The 26782-nt window shown below is 53.6% G+C and overlaps 2 protein-coding genes across 6 annotated transcripts in view; one reads left to right on the forward strand and one right to left on the reverse strand.

The window, feature by feature from the left end:
* GYS1 (glycogen synthase 1) overlaps positions 1–7724 on the reverse strand; it is a 26370-nt gene extending 18646 nt beyond the window's left edge. Inside the window, exons 1-4 of one of the 3 annotated variants that reach the window (XM_054464313.2) lie at positions 7164–7724; positions 5431–5612; positions 1349–1540; positions 11–196 (exon numbers count right to left, since the gene is read on the reverse strand). In XM_054464313.2, coding sequence (XP_054320288.1) covers positions 11–196; positions 1349–1540; positions 5431–5612; positions 7164–7281 — 678 coding nt within the window. In that variant the 5' untranslated portion in view covers positions 7282–7724. The remainder of the gene's footprint in view (positions 1–10; positions 197–1348; positions 1541–5430; positions 5613–7163) is intronic. The other 2 variants (XM_054464312.2, XM_054464314.2) reach the window with 2 other exon arrangements.
* RUVBL2 (RuvB like AAA ATPase 2) overlaps positions 7600–26782 on the forward strand; it is a 22435-nt gene continuing 3252 nt past the window's right edge. Inside the window, exons 1-11 of one of the 3 annotated variants that reach the window (XM_054464316.2) lie at positions 7600–8093; positions 13443–13497; positions 17404–17459; positions 18394–18535; positions 21150–21279; positions 21434–21500; positions 23878–23984; positions 24075–24168; positions 24589–24712; positions 25097–25191; positions 25290–25408. In XM_054464316.2, the coding sequence (XP_054320291.1) occupies positions 8082–8093; positions 13443–13497; positions 17404–17459; positions 18394–18535; positions 21150–21279; positions 21434–21500; positions 23878–23984; positions 24075–24168; positions 24589–24712; positions 25097–25191; positions 25290–25408 (1001 nt within the window). In that variant the 5' untranslated portion in view covers positions 7600–8081. Of the gene's footprint in view, positions 8115–13442; positions 13498–17403; positions 17460–18393; positions 18536–21149; positions 21280–21433; positions 21501–23877; positions 23985–24074; positions 24169–24588; positions 24713–25096; positions 25192–25289; positions 25409–26782 lie in introns of all 3 variants that reach the window. The other 2 variants (XM_054464315.2, XM_063657295.1) reach the window with 2 other exon arrangements.

Here is a 26782-nt window from a genome sequence, read left to right on the forward strand (position 1 = left end):
CCCAGCTCACGTTCTCCAGGTTGTTGTAGAAGTCCACGGCACCGGCACACAGGTAGCGCCCCAGCAGCGTGGCATGGGTGGTGAAGATGGTTGCTACAGGCAGTCGCCGGGCACGACACAGGCAGAGTCCAATGCCTGCCAACCACTCATGGAAGTGAGCAACCACGTGTAGCTTCTCCTCACTCTGCGCCAGGAACTGTGGGCAACAGGGACAGGGCCGCTGTCTCCACGAGTGTTGGGAAGAGAATCGGCAATCCCCAGTAGGGACAAGGACTCGGGGAGAGGTAAATCTGTCACCACTACTGCACAGAGTGGGCAGCGGCCCACTGCAGCAATCCCAACCGGACAGGGACCTGTAAATCCCTGAGGCAGCCCAGGCTGGTCTTGAACTTCTGGGCTCAAGTGACTGCCTCCTCAGGGGTTGACAGGAACTGAGGATTTTTTGGCCAACCATCTAAGTCCTGGCAGGGTTAGATTGGACAGACTGAAGTTTTCATGTCCCCAGGTCCTGGACATAGTCTCTAAAGACCCCTTGTCTCAAGGGTACGCTGTCTGCACCCAACATTGGCAAAAGGACTACAACTCCCAGAATGCCACAGGAGCAGCCAGTTCCTGAATTATTTGTCCCAGGGCATGAGAAATTAAGCTGCTTTTTTTTTTCTTTTCTCTTTTTTTTTTTTTTTTGAGACAGTGTCTCACTCTGTGGCCAGGCTGCAGTGCCGTGATGCGATCTCAGCTCACTGCAATTCCCGCCTCCCAGGTTCAAGCAATTCTCCTGTCTCAGCCTCCCAAGTAGCTGGGATTTGGGATTACAGGTGCCCACCACCACGCCCAGCTAATTTTTTTGTATTTTTAGTAAAGACGAGGTTTGGCCATCTTGAACTCCTGGCCTCAGGTGATCTTCCCCCATCGGCCTCCCAAAGTGCTGGGATTACAGGCATTAGCCACCGTGCTCAGCCTGGAAACTAAGCTTCTTGAGCCTTTTAAAACCTAGAAGGGGGTCAAAACCAGGTCAGGCTGGGGATTCATAAGCATCCAGGGCAGCATCTGAGAGCTGAGTCCAGTGATATCACACTAGAGAACTACAACTCCCAGAATTCCTCGGGCAAGCCCGCCAGCCTCACTTTGCGCTAGAAACCCTACGCTTGGAAGACTGGAGTAAATGAAGTTGGCATCGAGAGTAGAGCCTGGGCCCCTGGATGTCCATGTCCTCAAAGGCCAGAGCTAATCCTTGGATTAAAGGACCCTATGACTCCCAAAATGCCCAGGGAGAAGCCCATCCTCTGGCCCAGGGGCTGATGGTCATTGTAGTTTCAGGTATGGGTGGAACGTGTCAGACGGGGCCTACCTCACCCAGGAACCAGGTGGTCAGAAAGCCAAAGAGGACAGCGTCGTTGGCCTCGCGGTCGTACCACGGCACCCCGATGTTGCAGGTATCCCAGAGCTCTCCCTTCCAGCGCTCCAGGGCCCAAGCTGAGGCACCCACGTCCAGGAGCACCACCAGAGGGCCTCCCTCGATCAGCCAGCGCCCGAAATACACCTGGGATGGGGTGGGGGAGGCACCATAGGGAGGTTCTGGGCTTCAACCTCATATCTGCGTGCATCTGTGGTTCTCCCATTTGCAGGCAGATGTCTAGACTTAAGCCTCAGCTCTCTTACCTTCTGTTTCCATATCTGCTACTAATTTCTCACCTGCTGCCTTAGCCTTACTTCTCTATTTGCATGATTTATTCCTGCTACACATTTTTTCCATCTCTGTTGCAATATTTTCCCTGCCCCCTGCTTACTTACTTTCTTTCTTTTTTTTGAGATGGAGTCTCGCTCTGTGGCCCAGGCTGGAGTGCAGTGGCACAATCTCAGCTCACTGCATCCTCTGCCTCCCGGGTTCAAGCAATTCTCCTGCCTCAGCCTCCCAAGTAGCTGGGATTACAGGCACCCACCCCCACACCCGGCTAATTTTTTTTTTTTTCTTGAGACGGAGTCTGGCTCTGTTGCCCAGGCTGGAGTGCAGTGGCATGATCTCGGCTCATTGCAAGCTCCGCCTCCCGGGTTCACGCCATTCTCCTGCCTCAGCCTCTCAAGTAGCTGGGACTACAGGGGCCCGCCACCACGCCCGGCTAATTTTTTTTGTATTTTTAGTAGAGACGGGGTTTCACCATGTTAGCCAGGATGGTCTCGATCTCCTGACCTCATGATCCGCCCGCCTGGGTGTCCCAAAGTGCTGGGATTACAGGCGTGAGCCACCACACCCAGCCTCCTGTTTAATTCCTATAACTGCTACCCTTCTCTTACTCGCTGCCTCCTTTCTCTGCTTATAACCACATATGTCACATGTCCTGTGTCTATGCCCCCACTGCCCTGTCTGGCCACTCTGCAAATCATTTCTCCTACCTGCTGCCTTGTTTCTGTACTTGCTGCCACCTTTCTCTTACCAACCATCTGCATCTCCTACTCTTTTCTTTCTGATGCTAATTCCTTCCATGGGATGCTTCTTTTTTGTTTTAAGACAGAGTCTCGCCCTGTTGCCCAGGCTGGAGTGCAGTGGTATGAACACGGTTCACTGCAGCCTCAACCTCCCTGGCTCAGTCTATCCTCCCACCTCAATTCCTACAGGCGTGGGCCTCCATGCCAGGCTGATTTTTTAATTTTTTGTGGAGATGGGGTCTCACTATGTTGCCCAGGCTGATCGTGAACTGCGTTCAAGCAGTTTTCCTGCTTAGCCTCCCAAAGTGTTGACATTAGAAGTGTGAGCCACCAAACCAGGCTCTTTTTTATTTTCAGAGATAGGGTCTTGCTGTGTCCTCCAGCCTGGAATGGAGTGGTGCAATTATGGTTCACTGAAGCTTCGACCTCCCAGACTCAAGCAGTCCTCCCACCGCATGCGGCTTCCCACGTAGCTGGGACCACAGGCACACGGTATCACATCCCGGCTAATTTTTAAATTTTTTGTAAGGACAAGGTTTCACCATGTTGCCCGGGCTGGTCTCAAACTCCTGGCCTCAGCCTACCAAAGTGCTGGGATTACAGGCGTGAGCTACTGCACCCAGCCTGTAATGATTCTCTTACTGTTCATGCTGCCACTTTTCTTCCCCATGATGCCTTGTTTCTGTTCCTTTCGTCACATATCTGTCACCTGCGACCTCTCTCCTCTATCCATAGGCCCATTTTGTAGTCCAGAGCCTGCCTGCCTCCTTCCTTCTTTCCTTCCTTCCTTCCTTTCCTTCGTTCCTTTCCTTCCTTTCCTTCCTTCCCTCCCTCCTTCCCTCCCTCTCTCCTTTTTCTTTCTTCCTTTTTTTTTTTTTTTTTGACAGGGTCTCACTCCAGTCGCCCAGGCTGGAGTGCAGTGGTGCAATTATGGCTCACTGGACTGGGCGCGGTGGCTCACGCCTGTAATCCTAGCACTTTGGGAGGCCGAGGCAGGCGGATTGCCTGAGCTCAGAAGTTTGAGACCAGCCTGGGCAACACGGTGAAACCCTGTGTCTACTAAAATACAAAAAATTAGCCGGGCGTGGCGGCATGCACCTGAGGTCCCAGCTACTTGGGAGGCTGAGGCAGGAGAACTGCTTGAACGCGGGAGGCGGAGGTTGCAGTGAGTCGAGATTGCACCACTGCACTCCAGACAGAGCGACAGAGCGAGATTCTATCTCAAAAAAAAAAAAAAAAAAAATCGGCTCACTACAGTCTCCACATCCCATCCTCCCATCTCAGCCTCCTGAGTAACTGGGATCACAGGCACACACCATCATGCCTGGGTAATTTTTTGTATTTTTAGTAGAGACAGAGTTTCACCATGTTGCCCAGGCGGGTCAGGAACCCCTGGGCTCAAGCTATCCTCTCACCTCGGCCTCCCAAAGTGCTAGGATTCCAGGCATGAGCCACCGCCCTCGGCCACGCCACACATTTCTAACATAGCCCATCCTCTGTCCGTGCCTTGGGGCTGCATTTTTCTAGCCACTGCCGTGTTTCTAAAACTTGCTGTCTCACTTCTGCCTCTGCCACATTTCTCCAGTTGGCTGTTTTCCTCCCTGAGACCATGGCCTTGGTTCTGGGCCTGCTGCCACAGCAGCAGAGAAGCAGCCCCGCTCCTCGCCGACCTGGCTTTTTGCTGCCCGGAGCCTCGCTCTGAGGTCCCTCCCCCTCCCAGCTGTTGTCTGCCCTTTTGCTGGGGGGGGCTATTCTTAGGCCCCCAGCACGTGGGAAGCAGCTGCCCTCAGGAAGGGACTGGGCTGTTCTGGGTTCCCTCAGGGACACAGTCGGGCCTGAATGGATTCCAGACCCCACCGCAAACCAGAGGCTGTGAATAAGAGGAACCACAGTGCCTCTCCATCCCCAGCCTGGACCTGTCTGTCCCTTAGCCCTGCCGCCTGATGGCTTTCTTCTTGGACAACAGCATGTCTCTTTCAATCTTCATCCTGGGGCCCTGGAACTCCCCCTCCTCTCTAATCCCTGATCTGCCCATCTCAGACTCTGTCCTGTGGGTCTGTCCGCTGACCTCTCCTCTCTTCCCTGATACTCCATGCCTCTCTCTCCTTCTAGGACTGACTTTCTGAAACATCTGGCGGCCTCTCTTCTGTCCCTAGTCTGTCTATTACTCTTGCCCGTGGCTCCATCCACCCTTCTCCCTTGGTCTGCCTGTCCCCCTCACTCTCCAAGCTTGGCTGTTAGTAACAATAATGACGATGATCATAATAACAATGACAATCACTGCCCACATACTGTGCTACCTTCTTGCCAAGAACTCGACTAACCACTTTATCCTTGTTAACTGTTTCCTCCTCCCAGCACCTCTAGAAGGTAGATGCTATTAGCATGTTCATTAGCCAAGGACACACAGGCAGCAAGTGGAGGGTGAACTTGAACTTCAGGCTCCAGAATCCTGCTCCTTCCCGACCCCAGGCCCACTTCTCCCCAGCTCTGCCTGGCTGGCTGGCATTCTTTTCTGAGACAGAGTCTTGCTCCGTCTCCCAGGCTGGAGTGCAGTGGCCCAATCGCAGCTCACTGCAACCTCCGCCTCCCGGGTTCAAGCGATTCTCCTGCCTCAGCCTCCCGAGTAGCTGGGATTACAGGCGCCCGCCACCACACCCAGCTAATTTTTGTATTTTTAGTAGAGACGGGGTTTTGCCATGTTGACCAGGCTGTCTTTCGATCTTGCTCTCTTTCTCTCTGGGTCTGAGGACCTTGGCCTCTTGGATCTCCGTCTCAGTCTGTCACATACTTGCCATCTGTCTGTCCATCCGCCCATGTCTAGGATCCACCCACCCACTTCCAGGCCCTGCATCTGTCTGGGTGTCCTATCACGCCTCCTTCCTATGTCCAAGCCTGCCTTGCTCTCTGGCTGGGGCTGTCCACCCTGCCCGCTCTCCGTCACTGGCTCCCACACCAATGGCAGGCTGTCCACTCGCTTCTGCCCTGGGCTGGGCCATGTCCCACCTTGCAGCCCTTGCTGTTCATGGAATCCAGTGTCCTCTTCAGGGCCGGGGTGGGGGCCTCCAGCAGTTCCACCTGGGTCCTCACGCCCTGCTCCGTGTACGGCCCCACCAGGAAGTAGTTGTCGCCCCATTCGTCCCCCGTCACCTTCGCCTTCGTCTGCAGCACCGTGTAGATGCCACCCACTGTGGGCCCAAGCGTGTAAGGGCAGGCCCCGGCCGAGGTCCATAGTTCTGGGACCTGGGGTGGGGTGGGCCGGGGATGTAGGGGGCACTCAGGCCCCAGACCCCTAGCTCAGGGGGAAGAGGGGACTGGGAGCCCGTAGTTTGGAGTAGGGGTTAGAGGCTTGGATGAAGGGAACAGGGGGGCTGGGGGGCAGTCCTCCGGGGTCTAAGGGAGAAGGGGGCTGGGGTCAGGATCCTGAGGGAGGAGGGGGCTCAGGCTAGACTTCTGGGTCTGAGAGAGAAGGGGCTGGGTGCCGGGACCCCTTGGTCTGAAGGAATTAGGGACTGCGGCTCTAAGGATGGCAGAGCTGAGGACTACCCGGACTCAGGTTCCCGAGTTCCCAGCTCACAGGAGCTGGGTTTAAATCGCAGCCAGGCTCCAAAACCCGGTGAGGGAGACCTCCTCATGGCCAATCCAGCTTCTTACCATTGCCCAAGAGAAGCCTGCATGGTCATTCCCTGCCCCCAGGGACCTCGCTGACCTGCCTCCCAATTTCCTCTCCCTGACTAGGGACACCAGCATGCAGGGCTCTTCCTCTCCCAAGACCCCATCCCAGACCCAGGAGCCCCAGTCCCCAGCCTCCTCCCCTCCTGGAGCCCAGGCCCTGGCGATACCCGGCTGTGTGTTCACGGGCCCCCTCTCCTCTTGGAAGACACAGTCCCTTTCCCCTCCAAGACCCAGCAAAGCAACCCCCCAGACCCTGCTCTTTGAGGTGTGAGATTGGCTTGTTCCTGGGGATTTCAGCCCCAGCCTTCTCCAAGGCCAGAACCTCAGCTTTCTGAAGCCCAAGACACAGAAATGCAGGCTCCTAGCCCCTCCCATCCTAGGGCCCAGCCCCTGACTAACTTAGGACTTCCCAGCCTTCCCCTATTCCAGTACGCATGTGTCCCAGGCCAAGGGCTCCTCTACTCCTAGGAACTAATAGCTCAGGCCCTCAGCTCCTTCAAAGCCCAGGCATTCAGGCCCACAAGCCTCTCCGACCCTAGTATCTAAGGATTACAGTCTCCAGCCCGTCCCATCTTTATTCTAAAGCAGCCAGGTCCTCAGGTCCTCCCACCGCCGCTCAGGCCTCCTATCTCCCAGTCAGCTCTCTCTCAAATCTGGAGTTTTATCCCCTAGACCATGTTGTTAGGGTCATAGGTCTGAAACCCAGGCAGCTTCCCAGGTTTGCACGCAGAAATCCCATCCCCCCATCCCCTTCCCTGTTCAGGACCCAGGTATCCAGTCTCTCGGAAGCCTCCCTCCAGGACCTAGGAGTCTCATTTTAGCGCCCTCTTCCCTAGGACCCAGAACCCGGGCTTCCAGCCTCCTTTCATCTTAAGTCAAACGAACCATCCCTCTCCCACCCACCTCCGGCCTCCCAGCCCCTCCTCAAGGACACAGGAGTCACAGCCTCCTTGCCCAGGTCCCAAGGGTTCCCCTAGTAGCCCCGTCCTCCTACAACTCATAGTTCCGGGCCCCCATCCACTACTGTCCTTCTCGTCAAGGGCCCCGACGCCTGGCGTGCTCACCCTTGTTAGCCACCTCCCAGGCCACTTCGAAGAGCACTGCGTTCTCCAGGTCGAATTCATCCTCCCAGTCCTCCAGTCCTGGCAGTGAGGACATGGACAAAGTGCGGTTTAAAGGCATGGCTGGTGCAGGAAGGGGGCTCCGGGGACCTCAAGGTAGGGACCCCGGAGGTGTCCAGGGAATGCACCAGGTAGGGTGCGGGGCCGAGTAGCTGGTGCCCGACAGGAAGCTTGCAAGACGCTCAGCTTCCTACTGCAAGACCGCACCCCCGCCCCGAAGCGTTCGGACCTAAGCAGAAGGCGGCCGCAGCGTCACTGAGCCCACCGGCTCCCCTGCAGTGAAACCTCGCCGCCGCCAGGAGGCGGTGGCCGCCCCCCCAACCAGCGCCATTGGCCCACGCCCGGGGGCGGGGATTTCCGCGTGTCCTCATTGGTGGTGGAACGGGTTGGAATCTCTATGTCCTGGCCCCGCCTCGGCCGTGAGACCTCCAGGGGGCGGAGCTTGCCGCTGCGCTCTACGGAAACGATTGGTCTTCAGCTCTGTCAATCTGAAGCTGGAGGCCTCAAAGTGGGGAGGAGGAGGAGGGTGGGATAAAGAGGAAAGGAGCGTGGAGGACGTGTGGTTACTCAAAGAACAGCTAAGAATTTTGCAATCGGCCTGAGCGGGGCGGTGGTGGGGCTGAGCAAAAGGAGGAGGAGCCAGGAGGCATTGGGAATGGACCCAGGAGTTCCGGACACCCGTCTTCCAGCGCAGCCTCGGTGTGGGGGCGGGGCCTAAAGTCCCGCCACGCCCCCACAAGATTTACATATTTATGAGGAACCATTGAGATCTTTGAAGAACCAGCTAGCCTAGAGGAGCCAGAACGTCTCGCTCCTCGCGCGTTTCCGTTTCCTCTAGGACTCTGGCGGTTGGTGAGCATCATGGCAACCGTTGTAAGTGTGGGTGCATGGAGGGTGAGGAGCGAGCTAGCAGTCTCGAGTTTGAGAGAGGAGGATGCTGGAGGCCCTGACTCCTGGGTCTGAGGGAGGGGGCATCTGGGGGTTCAGACTCCTGGGTCTGAAGGAGGAGGAAGCTCGGCCTCCCAGATCTAGGGGAGAAGAGGACATGGGGGCTGGACTTCTGGATCTGAGGCGGGGAGGGGGCTGGGATCCTGGAATCTCAGGTCTGGCCCCATCGTGCTATAGGAACTCCAACTTTCAAAATCCTCTTGGCGCAACGGCCGGTTCCGCAGTCCTTGGCGCCAGTGTGTGATGAGGAGGGTTGTAGGACCTTGCGCTTCGAGCCATTTGGGAGCCTTGGATTGTTAGTGGTGCCAATGGCACTTGAGATCCAAGCTGGAAGCGCGAGAGCGCCTAGTGAGCCTTTAGTGGGAAGAAATTGTCGAGGAACAAGAGAGTCTTAGTGGAGAGGACTAAAGGATTAGGGACCCAGAAATCGGGATCTTGTCATGCTACCGTTTTGGCCATTTTCATATTTCCAATATTTCACACGGGCTGTGTCTCAGTGTAAATGCTGAATAAATTATCACTTGAATATTTGAATGAATGAATACATGTGAATGAAGGAGAGGCCAGGAAACTAGGCCTGGCACCTGCTCAATTACCTGAATAAAGAAGTGATTTTGGCTTGGCGTGGTGGCTCATGCCTGTAATCCCAGCACTTTGGGAGACCGAGGTGGGCGGATCACTTCAGGTTAGGAGTTCTTGGCTAACATGGCGAAACGCCATCTCTATTAAAAATACAAAAATTAGCCAGGTGTGGTGATGCAGGCCTTGTAATCCCAGCTAGTCAGAAGGCTGAGGCAGGAGAATCGCTTGAACCTGGGAGGCAGAAGTTGCAGTGAGCCAAGCTCGCGCCACTGCATTCCAGCCTGGGCGACAAAGCGAGACTCTGTCTCCAAAAAAAAAAAAAAAAGGTGATGTGACCTGAACTTAGGGACTGGGCTGGGCTTACAGGTGCTTCAGTTTCCATGATGAGCCCAGTCAAGATGGAGGAAGGGAGGGGGAGAAAGTTGTTGGTAGCTGGGGATGAGATTTGAGTCTGTTGCTATCACCAGGGCAAGGAGGAGGAGGAGGTGGATGGGGAAGTAGAAGAGGAAGGCTATGACCAGAACTACTGTGGAGAAAGTATTGGAGTATGAGGGGATGGTGGGTGCTGAGTTTTGAAATGACCTTGGTTTTCATGGGGCCAGTGGGCAGCAAGGTTTTGGAGAGACTTATGGTGAAAGAGAAAGTCTTTGTAGGAGACAGTCCTTGGTAAGGGGCCTGTTTATGTTGAGAGAGCTAAATTTGGGATTCCTGGATTCATGTATTTTTTGTGGGGTGGGGATGCCTAGTCTTCTGCTTGTAGTCTGGGGGTAATGTTCTATGCTCCTGGGTTCCAGCTTCCTATAGGAGACAGTAGGTGGGAAGGTTCACACAGTGACAGGGAAAGCTTGTGACCGTTGATGGCCAGAAAGTCTAAATGATTGGCTCGAGAGGGAGGAGGCTTCCTCTGGGCTAGATAACTGCATGTCCTCTCTGGGGGAAGAAGAGAAGAAAGACCTGTGGGCTGGGCACCGTGGCTCACGCCTGTAATCCCACACTTTGGGAGGCCGAGATAGAAGGATTGCTTGAGCCCAGGAATTTAAGACTAGCCCTGGCAACATAGCGAAACCCTGTCTTTACAAAAAAATAAGAAAATTAGGCCGGGCGCGGTGGCTCACACCTGTAATCCCAGCACTTTGGGAGGCCGAGGCGGGCAGTTCACGAGGTCAGGAGTTCGAGAGCAGCCTGGCCAATATGGTGAAACCCCGTCTCTACTAAAAATACAAAAAAAATTAGCCAGGCGTGGTGGCACATGCCTGTAGTCCCAGCTACTCTGGAGGCTGAGGCAGGAGAATTGCTTGAACCCGGGAGGCCAAGGTTGCAGTGAGCTGAGATCATGCCACTGCCCTCCAGCCTGGGTGACAGAGTGAGGCGCTGTCTCAAAAAAAAAGAAAAGAAAATTAGCCAAGTGTGGTGGGACACACCTGTAGTCCCAACTACTTGGGAGGCTGAGGTGGGAGGATTGCTTGAGCCTGGGAGGTGGAGGCCACAGCAGTCCAGCCTGGGTGACAAAATGAGATCTTGTCTCAAAAAAAAGAAAAAACACAAACCTGTGGGAAGGAAGGAGAGTTGGGGATGGTTGGCCTCGGTTAGCGTGCTAGCTTCTTAGGCTTCCTTTTCCTTATGAGAAATTATGAACTATTCCGAAGTGTCAGAAAATAATGTAACAGACATGCAAAGATCCACCATCCAGAATTGTTTTTTTGTTTTTTCTTTTTTTCAAGACAGAGTCTCACTCTGTCTCCCAGGCTGGAGTGCAGTGCTATGATCTTGGCTCCCTGCAGCCTCTGCCTCCCTCCCATGTTCAAATGATCCTCCTGCCTCAGCCTCCCGAGTAGCTGGGACTACAGGTGCACATCACCACGCCCAGCTAATTTTTGTATCTGTGTGTGTGTGTGTGTGTGTGTTAGTGATAGAGTCTTGCTCTGTCGCCCAGGCTGGAGTGTAGTGGCGCGATCTCTGCTCGCTACAACCTCCGCCTCCTGGGTTCAAGCAATTCTCCTGCCTCAGCTTCCCAAGTACCTGGGATTACAGGCGCCTGCCACCACGCCCAGCTAATTTTTTGTATTTTTAGTGTAGACTGGGTTTCACCATGTTGGCCAGGCTGGTTTCGAACTCCTGACCTCAAGTGATCCACCTGCCTTGACCTCCCAAAGTGCTGGGATTACGGGCATGAGCCACCGTGCCTGACCTAATTTTTGTATTTTTAGTAGAGACAGGGTTTCACCATGTTGGCCAGGCTGGTCTCGAACCCCTGACCTCAAGTGATTTGCCTGCTTCAGCCTCCCTAAGTGCTAGTAGTACAGGTGGAAGCCACTACGCCCAGCCTGTTTTTTTTTTTTTCTTAATAGCTTTATTGAGATAGAATTCACGTACTACGTAATTCACCCATTTAAAGTATACAGCTCAGTGTTTTCTAGTATATTCACAGAGTTGTGCAGCCGTTTCCACAGTCAATTTTAGAACATTGTCATCACCCCAAAAAGAAACCCCATGCCTCTTACCTGTCACCGCTAATCCTTCCATACCTCCTGTCTTCAGTTCTAGGCAGTCACTAATCTTTCTCTGTATATGCATTTGTCTATTGTGGCTACTTCATGTAGATGGAATCATACCATATGTGTCTTTCGTGTGTGGCTTCTTTCAGTCAGTATAATGTTTTCAAAGTTCATCCACGTTGTAGCATGTATCAGAACTCCATTCCTGGCTGGGCGCAGTGGCTCACGCCTATAACCCCAACACTTTGGGGCGCCAAGGCAGGTGGATCACCTAAGGTCAGGAGTTCAAGACCAGCCTGGCCAACATGGTGAAACCCCATCTCTACTAAAAAATACAAAAAAAAATAGCCAGGTGTGGTGGCGGGCACCTGTAATCCCAGCTACTCGGGAGGCTGAGGCAGAAGAATCACTTGAACCCAGGAAGCAGAGGTTGTAGTGAGCCAAGATTGCGCCATTGCACTCCAGCCTGGGTGACAGAGTGAGACTCTGTCTCAAAAAAAAAAAAAAAAAAAGAAAAAGAAAAAAGAACTCTATTCCTTTTTATGACTGAATAATATTCCGTTGCACAAATAGACCATGTTTTATTTCGCCATTCATCAGCTGATGGACATGTGGGTTGTTTCTATCTTTTGGCTGTTGTGAATAGTGCTGCTGTGAACACTCGTGTCCATGTTTTGTGTGGACTTCCGGGGGGGTCCTGAATTGTCCCGGGTGGTGTTTACTCACCTCCCTCCCCCATGTGAGAAGGGGTGGTAGCTGGCTCCTCTCTTTGGAGAACTGTCAACATGGGAGGCCTCGGTATATTCTTGTTGAATGAGCTCAGCACTTTAGAGTATCACTTATGCTAACCACAGACATTGAGTCCCGAGGTGAACAAGAGAGGCACAGGCCGTGCCCTTCATGGGACTCATGTCCACTGGAGCTGAGAATATTGATCCATCCATCTCCCTCAGGAATGTGAGATCACACGAGGAGATCAGGCTCCCAGGGAGGCCTTTCATCTGTCTGAATGTCTAGAGGTCCTAGAACTAGCCTGGCAGGGGTGGTGGTCGGAAAGGGCCACCCCTAGGGGGCAGCACTTGATCTAATTCAGTGAGAGGGCAGGGAGAGCAGTCTGGACTCAGGGGCCAGCATGTGCAAGGCCTGGTGGTTGAGAACTGGGGCCGCCTGGTACAAGGGATGCTGGGAAATTAGCAGGGGCCAGAGCATGTCCAGCTCCATGCCTGCTCCTCATTGGTGTCTGTTCTTATGGAGCTCACAGTTATTAGAAATGGGGAGGACTTGTCTGGGCACGGTGGTTCACACCTGTAATCCCAACACTTTGGGAGGCCTTGGCGGGCAGATCACTTGAGGTCAAGAGTTCGAGACCAGCCTGGCCAACCCCAGTAGAGATGGGCGAAACCCCATCTCTACTAAAAATACAAAAAAAAATTAGCCAAGTGTGGTGGTGTGTGCCTGTAGTCCCAGCTACTCAGGAGGCTGAGGCAGGAGAATCGCTTAAACCCAGGAGGCGGAGGTTGCAATGAGCTGAGATCGGGCCACTGCACTCCAACCTGGGTGACAGAGCAGACTCCGTCTCAAAAAATAAAAAATTAAAAATTAAAAAAAGGAATAAGGAGGACTTGGCCGGGCACAGTGGCTCATGCCCATAATCCCAGCACTCTGGGAGGCGAAGGCTGGTGTATCACTTGAGGCCAGGAGTTTGAGACCAGCCTGGCCAACATGGCAAAACCCCATCTCTACTAAAAATACAAAAATTAGCCAGGTGTGTTGACACACGCCTGTAATCCCAGCTACTCAGGAGGCTGAGGCAGAGAATTTCTTGAACCCAGGAGGCGGAGGTTGCAGTGAGCCGAGATTGGCCACTGCACTCCAGCCTGGGTGACAGAGCGAGACTTCATCTCAAAAAAAAAAAAAAGAAACGGGGAGGATTTCATTCATTCACCAAATAACCAAATATGTGCTGGACCCTGAGGACCAAGCTGTGGATGAGACAGACAGTCCTTGTCTTCCTGGGGCTCAACCAACCAGCCATTAGGCAGTGACAGGCAAGAGGGGTGGGGGTGACTGGTACCTGACCCATCGCCTGCCTGTGAGGGGAAGGAGTGGAAAGGACCATCTCATGGGAGGGACAGAGGAGGGTTTGGTGAAAGCTGGGACCACACTAGTCCTCTGACACATCTTCTTGCACCCCCAGACAGCCACAACCAAAGTCCCGGAGATCCGTGATGTGACAAGGATTGAGCGAATCGGTGAGTGAATTGGGTCAGGAATAGGACCTAAGCCCTGCCTGCCATGTGCCCTGACAGAGCAAACCTATTGAGGACCCCTAAGATGGAGAGGGAGGTGGCCTGCACACCAACTGCCCCCCTACTACCATTCCCCCACTTGCACTCTCTAATGGGGGAGGAGGATCCTCAGTTCCAGAGTTGGGTCAGATGATGCACTGAGGACCAGGCTGCTATCCTGGCTATCCTGGTGGGGTTCCCGGGTATATTTACCTGGAAGTCATAGATATTTACTGGGTGCTTTACTAGGTTTGGCCTCGTATACCCAGTACACACTGTGGGGTGAGTTCCCTGAGGGCAGGGCCAGGTCTGTCTCATTCCTAGCTGTGTCCCTAGCACAGGACCTGACAGAGCAGACGATCAAGAGATAACCATTGAATGCACGAGTTTGCGTCCTGTGGAACCCTTGCAGTAGCTGCATGAGGTGCATATTGTAACTGTTAGCTGAGGGAACTGAATTTTCAGAACAGCTAAATCCCTGGCCCCGGCTCACACAGAGCAGGAAGTTGAGACGCAGTGAGGCCAGCAGGGTGCGCTCTCACAAAGAGCTTTACCGGCAGGGAAGAGCCCGCATTCATTCATGCAGCAGGCTCACTGATTCAGGGCCTCCGAGAAAGGCAGTAAGGGCTCCTGGCTGTGAACATGGGTTTTAGAAGCCCAGTGCTGGATTCCTGGAGCTTAGCTCTGCCACTTTTCCACCATGTGGCCAGGGACTAACTAGTTCCTCTCTGTGCCTCAGTTTCCTTATCTGCAAGATGAAGCTATGATAGTTCACCTCATCAGTTAATGTAAGATTCAGTAAGGTAGTTCATATAAAGCATTTTGGGTCTGTGTGCCAACACTGTGTCATCTATTAAAAGTGCCAGGGGACTGGGCGCAGTGGCTCATGCCTGTAATCCCAGCACTTTGGAAGGCCGAGGTGGGCGGATCACCTGAGGTCAGGAATTTGAGACCAGCCTGGCCAACATGGTGAAACTTCGTCTCTACTAAAAATACAAAAATTTGCTGGGCATGGTGGCGCGTGCCTGTAATCCCAGCTACTCGGGAGGCTGAGGCAGGAAAATCGCTTGAACGAGGAGGTGGAGGTTGCAGTGAGCCAAGATCATGCCATTGCACTCCAGCCTGGGTGACAAGAGTGAAACTCTGTCTCTAAATAAATAAATAAATAAAAGTGCTGAGACTGGGCGCTGTAGCTCACGCCTGTAATCCCAGCACTTTGGGAGGCCAAGGTGGGTGGATCACCTGAAGTCAGGAGTTTGAGACCAGCTTGGCCAACATGGTGAAACCCTGTCTCTACTAAAAATACAAAAATTAGCCAGGCATGGTGGTGCCTGCCTATAGTCCCAGCTACTAGGGAGGATGGCGTGAACCTGGGAGGCAGAGGTTGCAGTGAGCCAGTATCGTGCCACTGCACTCCAGCTTGGGTGACAAGAGTGACTCCATCTCAAAAACAAACAAAAAGTGCCAAGTATGGCCGGGCATGATGGGTCATGCCTGTAATCCTAGCACTTTGAGAGGCAGAGTCAGGAGGACTGCTTGAATCAGGAGTTCAAAACCAGCCTGAGTCACATAGTGTGATCCTGTCTCTAAAAAAAAAAAAAATCAAAAAATTAGCTGGCAGTGGTGGTGCGTGCCTGAGTCCCAGCTACTTGGGAGAACTGCTTGAACCAAGGAGGTTCAGGATGTGGTGAGATGTGACTGCACCACTGCACTCCAGCCTGGGCGACAGTGAGACCCTCTCTCAAAAAATAAAAATAAAAAATTTTTTTTTTTTTTTGGAGATGGAGTCTCGCTCTGTCGCCCAGGCTGGAGTGCAGTGGCGCAATCTTGGCTCACTGCAAGCTCCACCTCCCGGGTTCATGCCATTCTCCTGCCTCAGCCTCCCAAGTAGCTGGGACTACAGGCGCCCGCACCACGCCTGGCTAATTTTTTGTGTTTTTAGTGGAGACGGGGTTTCCCCGTGTTGGCCAGGATGGTCTCGATCTCCTGACCTCGTGATCCGCCCACCTCGGCCTCCCAAAGTGCTGGGATTACAGGCGTGAGCCACCACGCCTGGCCAAAAAACAATAAAAAATTAAAAAAAAAAAAAAAAGATGAAGAGCCAAGCACTGCTTGTGAGCTGAGGACCCAGTAACTAGCTGCACCCAGGAGCCTCCCTTGGGGTGCTCACAGTCCACAGTCAAGCACTTGGGTCAGCAAATCTTTCTTTTTTTTTTTTTTTTTTTAAGATGGAATCTCATTCTGTCCCCCAGGCTGGAGTGCAGTGCCGCAATCTCGGCTCACTGCAAGCTCCACCTCCCGGGTTCATGCCGTTCTCCTGTCTCAGCCTCCCGAGTAGCTGGGGCTACAGGCGCCCGACACCATGCCCGTCTAATTTTTTATATTTTTAGTAGAGACGTGGTTTCACCGTGTTAGCCAGGATGGTCTCAATCTCCTGACCTTGTGATCCACCCGCCTCGGCCTCCCAAAGTGCTGGGATTACAGGCGTGAGCCACCACGCCTGGACCCTAGTAAATCTTTCTTAAAGGGTCAGATGGTAAATCTTTCCGCTGTTGAAACTACTCAACTCTCCTCTTGCAGTGCGAAGGTAGCCACAGACAGTATATAAATGGCAGTGTTCCAATACAAAGATTTTTTGGTTGGTTTTTTTTTTTGAGATGGAGTCTCGCTCGCTGTGTTGCCCAGGCTGGAGTGCAGTGGGGCGATCTCAGTTCACTGCAACCTCCACCTCCCAGGTTTAAGCGACTCTCATGCCTCAGCCTCCCGAGTACCTGAGACTACAGGTGGATGCCACCACGCCAGGCTAATTTTTGTATTTTTTAGTAGAGACGGGGTTTCACCATGTTGGCCAGGCTAGTCTCGAACTCCTGACCTCAGGTGATCTGCTTGCCTCTGCCTCCCGAAGTGCTGGGATTATAAGCGTGAGCCACTGCACCCAGCTCCAATAAAATTTTATTTGCAAAAACAGGTGGCTGGCCTCCAGGCTGAGGTTTGCTCAACCTTCATCTAATGTAAAGCATGGGAATCCCATCTTCCCCTCTTGCTGGCTGTGTGGCTGGGGCATGGGACCTAACCTCTCTGAGCTCCCTCCCCATTCATATCAATAGGTTCTGGGACTGTTGCCATTTTGATACCCAGAAGTGCTTTCAGGGTGATAGCAGCCAGGGCTCTTGTTTCATTTTATTTTGTTTTATTGAGACAGGTCTTGCTCTGTCACCCAGGCTGGAATGCAGTGGCACAATCTTGGCTCACTGCAACCTCCGCCTCCGAGGTTCAAGCAATTCTCCTACCTTAGCCTCCTGAGAAGCTGGGATTACAGTCATCTGCCACCACGCCCAGCTAATTTTTGTATTTTTAGTAGAGACAGGTTTTCACCATGTTGGCCAGGCTGGTCTCGAACTTCTGACCTCCAGTGATCCGCCTGCCTCGGCCTCCCAAAGTGCTGGGATTATAGGCAGGAGCCACTGCGCCCGGCCCCAGCCAGGGCTCTTTTTCTGCAGGGTCATATGGAATAAACTGAGAACATGTGGGTGCTGTGTAAACCATAAACACGAAGTAATTGTGATCATTAGCCCTTGTGGTTAGTTCTTGGTACAATTATGTGATTAATCAGGCCTCAGTGACTTTTGTTTAACTAGGATGCATCCTCAGAGCAGCTCCAGTTCATTGAGCATTTACCACGTTCAGCCATCTTCCTAGGGAGGTGCCAATTTGGGATATCCTTCCCACGTGCCCCTTCATTCCCCCAACCCCTGCTCCCTACTCCCACCCACCCCTTTGACAAAGAAGGAAACCAGGGCTCTGAGGGGTCAGGCCAAATGTGCAGCAAGCTGGCTAGTAACTGAGTCTTTGTTCTTTCCCTTCATATAGGTGCCCACTCCCACATCCGGGGACTGGGGCTGGACGATGCCTTGGAGCCTCGGCAGGTAGAGCAGAGGAGGCTGGGGTGTGAGGGCCTCTCCATGAAGGTCTTGGGTAGTGGGTACCCAGGGCCCTGGGGAGTGTGGGGACTATGTTACGGTCTTCTGGACCTTTGGCTACATACCCATAAACTTCAGCCACACGTGGGTTTTCTTGGTACTAAAGAATTGGTTAGGCTAGGTGTGGTGGCTCATGCCTATAATCTCAGCACTTTGGGAGGCCAAGGTGGGTGGATCACCTGAAGTCAGAGTCAAGACCAGCCTGACCAACACGGTGGAACCCCGTCTCTACTAAAAATACAAAAATTAGCCGGGCATGGTGGTGCACGCCTGTAATCCCAGCTACTCAAGAGGCTAAGGCAGGAGAATCGCTTGAACCCGGGAGGTGGAGGTTGCAATGAGCCGAGATTGTGCCACTGCCTTCCAGCCTGGGTGACATATCAAAAAAAAAATAAAAAAGAATTGGGAGTAGGTAGCAATTGCTTTGCCACCTTAAAAAAAAGTTAGACTGGGTGCAGTGGCTCACACTTGTAATCCCAACACTTTGGGAGGCTGAGGTGGGAAGATTGCTTGAGCCTAAGAGCTTGAGGCCAGCCTGGGTAACATAGTGAGACCTCATTTCTACAAAAAATTGTAAAAATTAGCTGGACATGGTGGTGCACATTGTGGTCCCAGCTACTTAAGAGGCTGAGGTGGAAGGATCTCTTGATCCCTAGAGGTCAAGGCTACAGTGAGCCATGATCATACCACTGTACTTCAGCCTGGGTGACAGCAAGCTCTTGTCTCAAAAAAAAAAAAAAAAAAAAAAGGCAGAGAAAGCTTTTTTGGCTTTTCCTGGAAGTCCCAGCTAGGAATGTCTGCTTCCATCTCACTAGCCGGGATGTGGTAGAAATGCCGTGGTAGCCCCGTAGGAAATCACCTCATGTGCTGCCTCCCACAGGCTTCGCAGGGCATGGTGGGTCAGCTGGCGGCGCGGCGGGCAGCCGGTGTGGTGCTGGAGATGATCCGGGAAGGGAAGATTGCCGGGCGGGCAGTCCTTATTGCTGGCCAGCCGGGCACGGGGAAGACGGCCATCGCCATGGGTAAGAAACCTCCCAGGGCAGGAACTCTCCTGTTCCCTGCTAAATAACTCCTCCTGTGTAAGTCAGGGTCAGGATGAGCTGCATTTAACAGATGACCCAAAATGGCAGTGGCTTAAACACTCAGGATTCATTCTCGCCCATGGAAGAATCTAGAGGTAGGCCATTTGGGGCTTATTAAGCAGTTCCAGGAAGTCTTCCATCTTCCTGCCTCATCATCCTCTGCACTTGGTTCCAGTGTCAAGAGGATGTCGTGTTCCAAGAGGGCTGCTGGAGCTCCAGCCTTCCCACTCATAATCCAGGCAGCGGGGAGAAAGGAGTTGCCATGAGGATGAACCCCCTTGAGTTGGCTTCCTTTAAACAGTCATCTTGGAAATCCTCCATGCTTCTGCTTATATCTCATTATCTCATTGACTAGAATTTAATCATATGATCACACTCTGCTTCAGGGGAGGCTGGCACATTAAATGTTTTTTTAAATTTCATAATTTGGACCATTTTTGCCTTAAGAAAATGAGGATTCTTCTGTTGGGCAAGAGGTTGTTGTAAAAATTAAAAATTAAAAAAAAACAAACAGGAAAGAAAATGAAGGTTCTGGAACTAAGGAAGAAGGGGAAGGTGGGTATTGAGGAGTCACCCAGCAGTCTTTGTTGCAGTCCACTAGTGGTTTATGATCTTTTCACTCCCAGCTGTTCCTCTTCTTCCTTGTTGAACTCCTATCTATCCTTCAAAACCCTACTTTAGCATCTCTGCCCCATTGAAGCTTTTCCTAACCCACTGCTCTTCCCACTCACTCCCACCTCTGTGCTGAGGCTGGGGCCAGGCAGGGAGAATCAGAGTAACAGCCAGGTCTTCAGTAAAGATAAAGCAGTGCCTGTTGGGGTGCCAGGCCTGGGACTGGACACTGGGGACCCATAGACGAGTTAGACCAAGGCCTGACTTCAAATAGCTCCTGGTCTGGAGGAGGTGGTCATGGACACGATCCCTTCCAAGGCAACATGTGTTACAATGCAGGTAGCACGTGACAGAGGAGGCTCCTGACTTTGGTAGGAAAACGGGGCATGTGGTGGCATTTGTTGGTAGAGGCTTCCAGAGAAGCAGATACTTGAGCTAAGCCTAGTAGGATGGCCAGGAGGCTCCTGAGCGGACACTGGGGACAGCATGTCCAGGCCCAGAATGTGGCACACACAGTACCTTCCTTCCCTCCATCCTTTCTGCTTTCCTACTCTTCTTTTTTTTTTTTTTTTTTTTTTGAGACAGTTTCACTCTGTTGCTCAGGCTGGAGTGCAGTAGTGTGATCTTTGCTCACTGCAACCTCTGCCTCCTGGGTTCAAGTGATCCTCCTGCCTCAGCCTCCCAAGTAGCTGGGATTACAGCTGTGTGCCACCACACCCAACTGATTTTCGTATTTTTAGTAGAAATGGGATTTTACCATGTTGGCCAGGCTGGCCCTGAACTCCTGACCTCAGGTGATCCACCCGCCTGCCTCGGCCTCCCAAAGTGCTGGGATTACAGGCGAGAGCCTGTAGACTTTGTTTTTTAGGCATGTTGTGACCGTGCCCGGCCTCGCCTTTCCTCTTCTTGTGTCTCCTGGGCAAAGCCTCCTGCAGGCCAAACCCTGTGCTGGGCAGCACTGGGGTGAGGCCAGCCTCTCCCTGGCGGGGACGCTCCTTAGTCTAGTGAAAGAGGCAGAGAGGACCCCTGGTGTCCCCAGATGGCATGGGCCGTGCTCATCCACTCAGTCCTCAGCAGATACTTGCTGAGTTCCGTGATGAGGGCCATTGTGCATCCGCAAAGGGGACTAAGAACAGATCCCACTTGACACTGGGCAGGAGGGTGTGGCGTCAGCCTGTCTGAAAGGGCGTGCCCCACATTGGACCAAACCTTGTGGCCAGGGAGCTGGAACGAAAGGTCTGGCGCTCAGAGCCATTGCTGGAGACAGCCCTGCTTCCTGCCAGCCACCCCAGGCCACAGGCGGTAGAGCGTCCTGCCCTGTGCCAGTTTCAGGCTGTGCAACCGTGTTACTGCTGAGCACCAGTGCCTGCCTGCCTGCCTGCCCATAGTCGCTCCTAAGCAGGCTGTCATCCCATGCTGGCACCTGTTCTATTATTATCCCCATTAGACAGAGTGGGAGACTGAGGCTCAGGGAGCAGTTGAGATCGCTCAAGATCACACAGCGCCAACTGCACTAAGTGGTGGATCTGGGATCGGAACTGAGGCAGTCTGCCTTCATCACTTATAGCTATTGTGTGGGCTCCTTGGCCTTCGTCCCTGGTCCCCTTCACCCAGCTCTGAAGCTAAACAGCTCGTAGAGGCTGGGAGACTGAGGTGTGGCGAGGTTCTAGGGTGTACCCTCTGGGCAGTGTGGGATTCTAAGCCAGGCCTGCCGGAGCAACCTGCCCTCCCTGGCTTCTCACTCACTGTCTGCCTCATGGCTGAACCCCGCTCTCCAGTTCCCCCTCCCCAGGGCTCTGCTCAGCTCGGAGCCAAGTCCTTACATGTAGGATGGCACTGAACCCTCTTTCCTGGGGTGGGAGAAGAGCTAGTTTGCCACAGAGCAGGTGTCGGGGACCTGGTGCCAGAGCGGCTTCACCTACCCAGATTGCCTCCTTCCCAGGCATGGCGCAGGCCCTGGGCCCTGACACACCATTCACAGCCATCGCCGGCAGTGAAATCTTCTCCCTGGAGATGAGCAAGACCGAGGCGCTGACGCAGGCCTTCCGGCGGTCCATTGGCGTTCGCATCAAGTAAGCGGGGGACCCAAGGTGGGTGCCAGACCCCAGAGCCTGGGAGCAACCCCGCACCCTGGGTGGCTTGTCCTTTGTCCCGGAGTTCATGGAAGGTTGTGATTCCCGAGGGCCCAGGTGTCAGGCTGTCTCCTCAGATCTGCTCTCTGGCTAGGGAGGAGACGGAGATCATCGAAGGGGAGGTGGTGGAGATCCAGATTGATCGACCGGCAACAGGGACGGTGAGTCTGTGTGGGTCTGTACCCTGCTGAGGCCACCTCCAGTGCCAGGGTTGGAGAGAGTAGATGTCAGGTCTGCACTGAGGTCAGAATCCCATGGAATGTTCTAGCTGCAGACTAGAGACATGTACATGCCTACAGTAGGAGGTCAGTTAACTTGACAATGGCTTATCCCCTTATGAGGGACATGATGGGCAATAGAAACTGAGGCGGTAAAATAATGAGAGAGATCTGTTAGTGAGTTCCCAACAGACCTCAAAACCCAACAGACTTCAAAACTCGTTCTGTGGCCGAAAGGCATGTCCTGTCCAGCTTACATGATACAGGTGATTTGCTCTCTCTTTTTTTTTTTGTTTTTGAGACAGAGTCTCCCTCTTTCCCCCAGACTGGAATGCAGTGGTGCAATCTCGGCTCACTGCAACCTCTGCCTCCCGGGTTCAAGTGATTCTCCTGCCTCAGCCTTCCGAATAGCTGAGATTACAGGTGCGAGCATGCCACCACGCCCAGCTAATTTTTGTATTTTTAGTAGAGACGGGGTTTCACCATGTTGGCCACGCTGGTCTCAAACTCCGGACCTTGGCCCCCCAAAGTGCTGGGATTACAGGCGTGAGCCACCATACCTGTCCTTTTTTTTTTTTTTTTTTTTTTTTATTACAATTTCTGTTTTCTCCTTTTTGCATAGCTGTGTTTTCTGATTTTGTGATCAACAAAAACACTTTTTATTTGGGTATAAAATAGGAATGTCAAAGTGTGACCTTTGGCAATTTTGCGAGACCTCGGGCCTATGTTGTTTTTGATAGACTTTATTTTTTAGGCATGTTGTTTGTTTGCTATTTTTATTTTTTATTTTTATTTTATTTTATTATAATTTTTTTTTTAGACGGAGTCTTGCTCTGTCGCCCAGGCTAGGGTGCAGTGGCGCAATCTCGGCTCACTGCAAGCTCCGCCTCCCGGGTTCACGACATTCTCCTGCCTCAGCCTCCCGAGTAGCTGGGACTATAGGCACCCGCCACAACGCCCGGCTAATTTTTTGTATTTTTAGTAGAGATGGGGTGTCACCATGGTCTCAATCTCCAGACCTTGTGATCTGCCCGCCTTGGCCTCCCAAAGTGCTGGGATTACAGGTGTGAGCCACCGTACCCTGCCTGTTTACTATTTTTATTAAGAGCTTGATTGAGTTTTGGCCGGGCTCAGTGGCTCACACCTGTAATCCCAGCACTTTGGGAGGCTGAGGTGGGCAATCACTTGAGGTCAGGAGTTCGAAACAAGCCTGACTAACATGGTGAAAGCCTGTCTATACTAAAAATACAAAATGGCTGGGCGCGGTGGTTCACGCCTATAATCCCAGCACTTTGGGAGGCCGAGGTGGGAGGATCACCTGAGGCCAGGAGTTCAAGACCAGCCTGACCAACATGGTGAAACCCTGTCTCTACTAAAAATACAAAAAATTAGCTGGGCGTGGTGGTGGGTGCCTGTAATCCCAGCTACTTGGGAGGCTAAGGCAGGAGAATCGCTTGAATCTGGGAGGCGGAGGTTGCAGTGAGCCGAGATCATACCATTGCACTCCAGCCTGGGCAACAAGAGCAAAACTCCATCTCAAAAAATAATAATAATAAAAATACAAAACAATTAGCTGGGCATGGTGGCACACATCTGTAATCCCAGCTACTTGGGAGGCTGAGGCAGGGGAACTACTTGAACCCGGGAAGTGGAGGTTGGAATGAGCCGAGATCGCACCACTGCACTCCAGCCTGGGCGACAGAGCAAGACTCTATCTCAAAAAAAAAAAAAAAAAAAAAAAAGAGCTTTATTCACCAGGCGCAGTAGCTCACTCCGGTAATCCCAGCACTTTGGGAGGCTGAGGCGGGCAGTTCACAAGGTCAGGAGATCGAGACCATCCTGGCTATCACGGTGAAACCCCGTCTCTACTAAAAATACAAAAATTAGCCATGCGTGGTGGTGGGCGCCTGTAGTCCCAGCTACTCGGGAGGCTGAGGCAGGAGAATGGTGTGAACCCGGGAGGCAGAGCTTGCAGTGAGCCGAGATTGCACTACTGCACTCCAGCCTGGGCGACAGAGCAAGACTCCGTCTCAAAAAAAAAAGAACTTTATTGAGTTTTAATTGACATACAGAAAGCTGTACACATTGCAAGTGTCCAGTATGGTCAGTTGGGACACACATGTTCAACTGCGGAGCTATCACCACGTCAGGCTGGTGAGCGCACCGTATCTCTTCCCCGAAGAGCTTCCTTGTGTTGTGCCCATTTTGAAGCTGCGTAAGCAGAGGCCGGAGCAGAGCCAGAAGCTTATCAACACTGGGGGCACTGGGGCAACATCAGGGCCCTCTCTGAGCCCCATCCCTGGCTCGTCCCCACTCTCAGGGCTCCAAGGTGGGCAAACTGACCCTCAAGACCACAGAGATGGAGACCATCTACGACCTGGGCACCAAGATGATTGAGTCCCTGACCAAGGACAAGGTCCAGGCCGGGTGAGCAGTCAGGGGCCATGCCAGGCAGCCAGGGGGATGGGCGAGCTTGGGCCCATTCCTTTCCTTACCCCACCCCCCATCCCCCTGTAGGGACGTGATCACCATCGACAAGGCAACGGGCAAGATCTCCAAGCTGGGCCGCTCCTTCACACGCGCCCGCGACTACGATGCTATGGGCTCCCAGGTGCGGCCGGGACTCCCGGGATCCCCTCGCCCCCAGCACTGGGGTGTTTTCATCTCCTCCATCACCCCCTTGACCCATAGGGTCTGGATCTTCCTGTCACCCTGACTGTTTGTCCTGGTACTCCTGGGTCTTCCCTGTAACCCTAGGACAGCAGGGCCCCTCAGCCTGGCACTATAGCTTCACATCGCCACATGCGGCCTGTGGCTTCTGAGGTCCTCCGGGAGCCCCCGTGACCCTCAGCGCTCTGGAATGCCCCTAGTCCTGACTACCTCCTGGGCCTGGGGTTTCCAGATGACCCCGTTTAGCCTCCCAGCTCCATTTCCTGGAGCTCCAGTCTCCCCAGACAGAGGGCTTTAGGGGCCCCCTTCATGCCCTTCCCTGTCCTGTCTCCTCCGTTCTTCCCCCACCCCCGCCCCATAGACCAAGTTCGTGCAGTGCCCAGATGGGGAGCTCCAGAAACGCAAGGAGGTGGTGCACACCGTGTCCCTGCACGAGATCGACGTCATCAACTCTCGCACCCAGGGCTTCCTGGCGCTCTTCTCAGGTGAGGCCCCTCCTGCCCTGCCCTGCCCTGCCCCAAGCCTAGCAGCCTCCCTCGGGCTCCCTCTGTTCCTGAGCTCCGAGTGTGGCCCACTTGCTCCACGCCGTTTCCTGTAACTCTGGTCCGTGGCTGCCTCTGTTCTCCACCTGCAAGTCCGCTTCGTCCCCACCCCTGCTGGTGCTGTGATGGGGGTGGGGCCCTGCCCTCTCCCCTCCTGTGTTCTCTGCCTCTGTTCCTCCTCTCTGGGGATGTTTCAGGCTCCTCGTCCCTCCTTGCTTTGCTCCCCTTCCTCCATCCCTGGCATCATCCTTCTCTGTCTTAGCCACACTCTGGCCCTGGAACCCGCCTCCTCTCTGACTTCCCTGATGCCACCTGTGCCTCCCGTAGGTGACACAGGGGAGATCAAGTCGGAAGTCCGCGAGCAGATCAATGCCAAGGTGGCCGAGTGGCGCGAGGAGGGCAAGGCGGAGATCATCCCTGGAGTGAGGACCCGTGACATGGCCGGGGCAGCTGGTGGGGCGGAGGTGGGCCGGGGAAGTGGGGGCGCAGGTGGTGACTCTCACACACACCCCAATCCCAGGTGCTGTTCATCGACGAGGTCCACATGCTGGATATCGAGAGCTTCTCCTTCCTCAACCGGGCCCTGGAGAGCGACATGGCGCCTGTCCTGATCATGGCCACCAACCGTGGCATCACGCGGTAAGCCGGCTACAGGGGCCTCTGGGGAAAACTGGATGCTCTGGGCAGTGGGTGTGGTCAGAGGGTCAACAGGAGCCTGTGTTGACACCGGGTCAGGGAGGGACGCATGACTGCAGTGTGCGCTCTTCGCTTACAAAAGGCGGGTGGGAGGCAGCTCTGCTGCCCGAGGAAGCCCAGGGACTGTGTTCTTGCTGCCTTTCTGTCTTGCTGCTCCTTTAGCCCCCAAGGCTGCAGTTTTCAAACTGCGTGCCGAGGCACCCCAGGGTGCTGCAGGAAACTCACAGGAGTGCTGTGGGATGTTTTCTAATCTTGAGGGAAGCACAGTGACATCTGTTAGACATAACATAAACTACGATTGTTCAGTCACTTCGACCCAACAACTTCGTTAACAGAACTCTTAGCATTGTGTTTGGCCTGAGGATGCCAGGGACAGATTCCTGTGACACAGAGGGTACTGTGCTCCGCTGAAGCCTGGGAGCCTCATCTCCCAGGTGTTGCCAGCACCCTGTGCACAGGGAACTCTTAGTGTTGTGTTTGGCCTGAGGATGCCGGGACAGATTCCTGTGACACAGAGGGTACTGTGCTCCGCTGAAGCCTGGGAACCTCGTCTCCCAGGTGTTGCCAGCACCCTGTGTAGCTGGGATTACGGGCACCTGCCACCATGCCCGCTGGCTGTCTTCTCCACCTCGCCACATTTTGGCCCGCAGGAAGCAGGGGGATGTGGAGGGCAGGCAGCCCCCATAGGCTGTGATCCACAGGCTGCACCCCACCCTTGCACCCACATTCCATTGCCCGGCACTGCTTGGGCTCAGGGCTGTACCTGGTGGCAAAGAAGGCTGGGGACTGTCAGCTCCAGCCCTGCAGCCATGGGCCCAGCTGAAACTGGACGGTTGGGGTGGGCATCACAAAAGGGAAGAAGTGGGCATCCTACAGAGGATGGTGGGCCTCTGTGCCTGGCTCTGTGTTTGGCTCTTTTTAACTCCTTGGATCCGCAGAAGAAGCTCAGAAGGTAGATATCACCTCAGCCCCATTTTATAGGGCAGGACAGTGAGGCCCAGTGATTTGCCCAGGTCACAAGTCTAGAAGGTAGCAGGGCCGTAATTTGGTCTCTGGATGGCTGGACACTGGAAGAGACCCCCATGGCTGATGGTGTTTTCACAGAAACTGCAGGTCAGGGCCTGGGGACTGCCCAGGGGCACCTCCTGTGGGAGGCAGCAGCTACGGGCAGCCCTGATTGTTCGTAGACTCCATATCTGAGAATCTCCTCGCTTGCTAAGATTTATTTGTAATCCCCAAATAAATATCTGCCCTGCTTTCGGCAACAAATTCAAGTCACCTGACACCCACTTTCCCAGCTGAGTGTGAATGAGGCAA

This window comes from Pongo pygmaeus, chromosome 20, assembly GCF_028885625.2.
Source record: "Pongo pygmaeus isolate AG05252 chromosome 20, NHGRI_mPonPyg2-v2.0_pri, whole genome shotgun sequence".
NCBI lineage: Eukaryota > Metazoa > Chordata > Mammalia > Primates > Hominidae > Pongo > Pongo pygmaeus.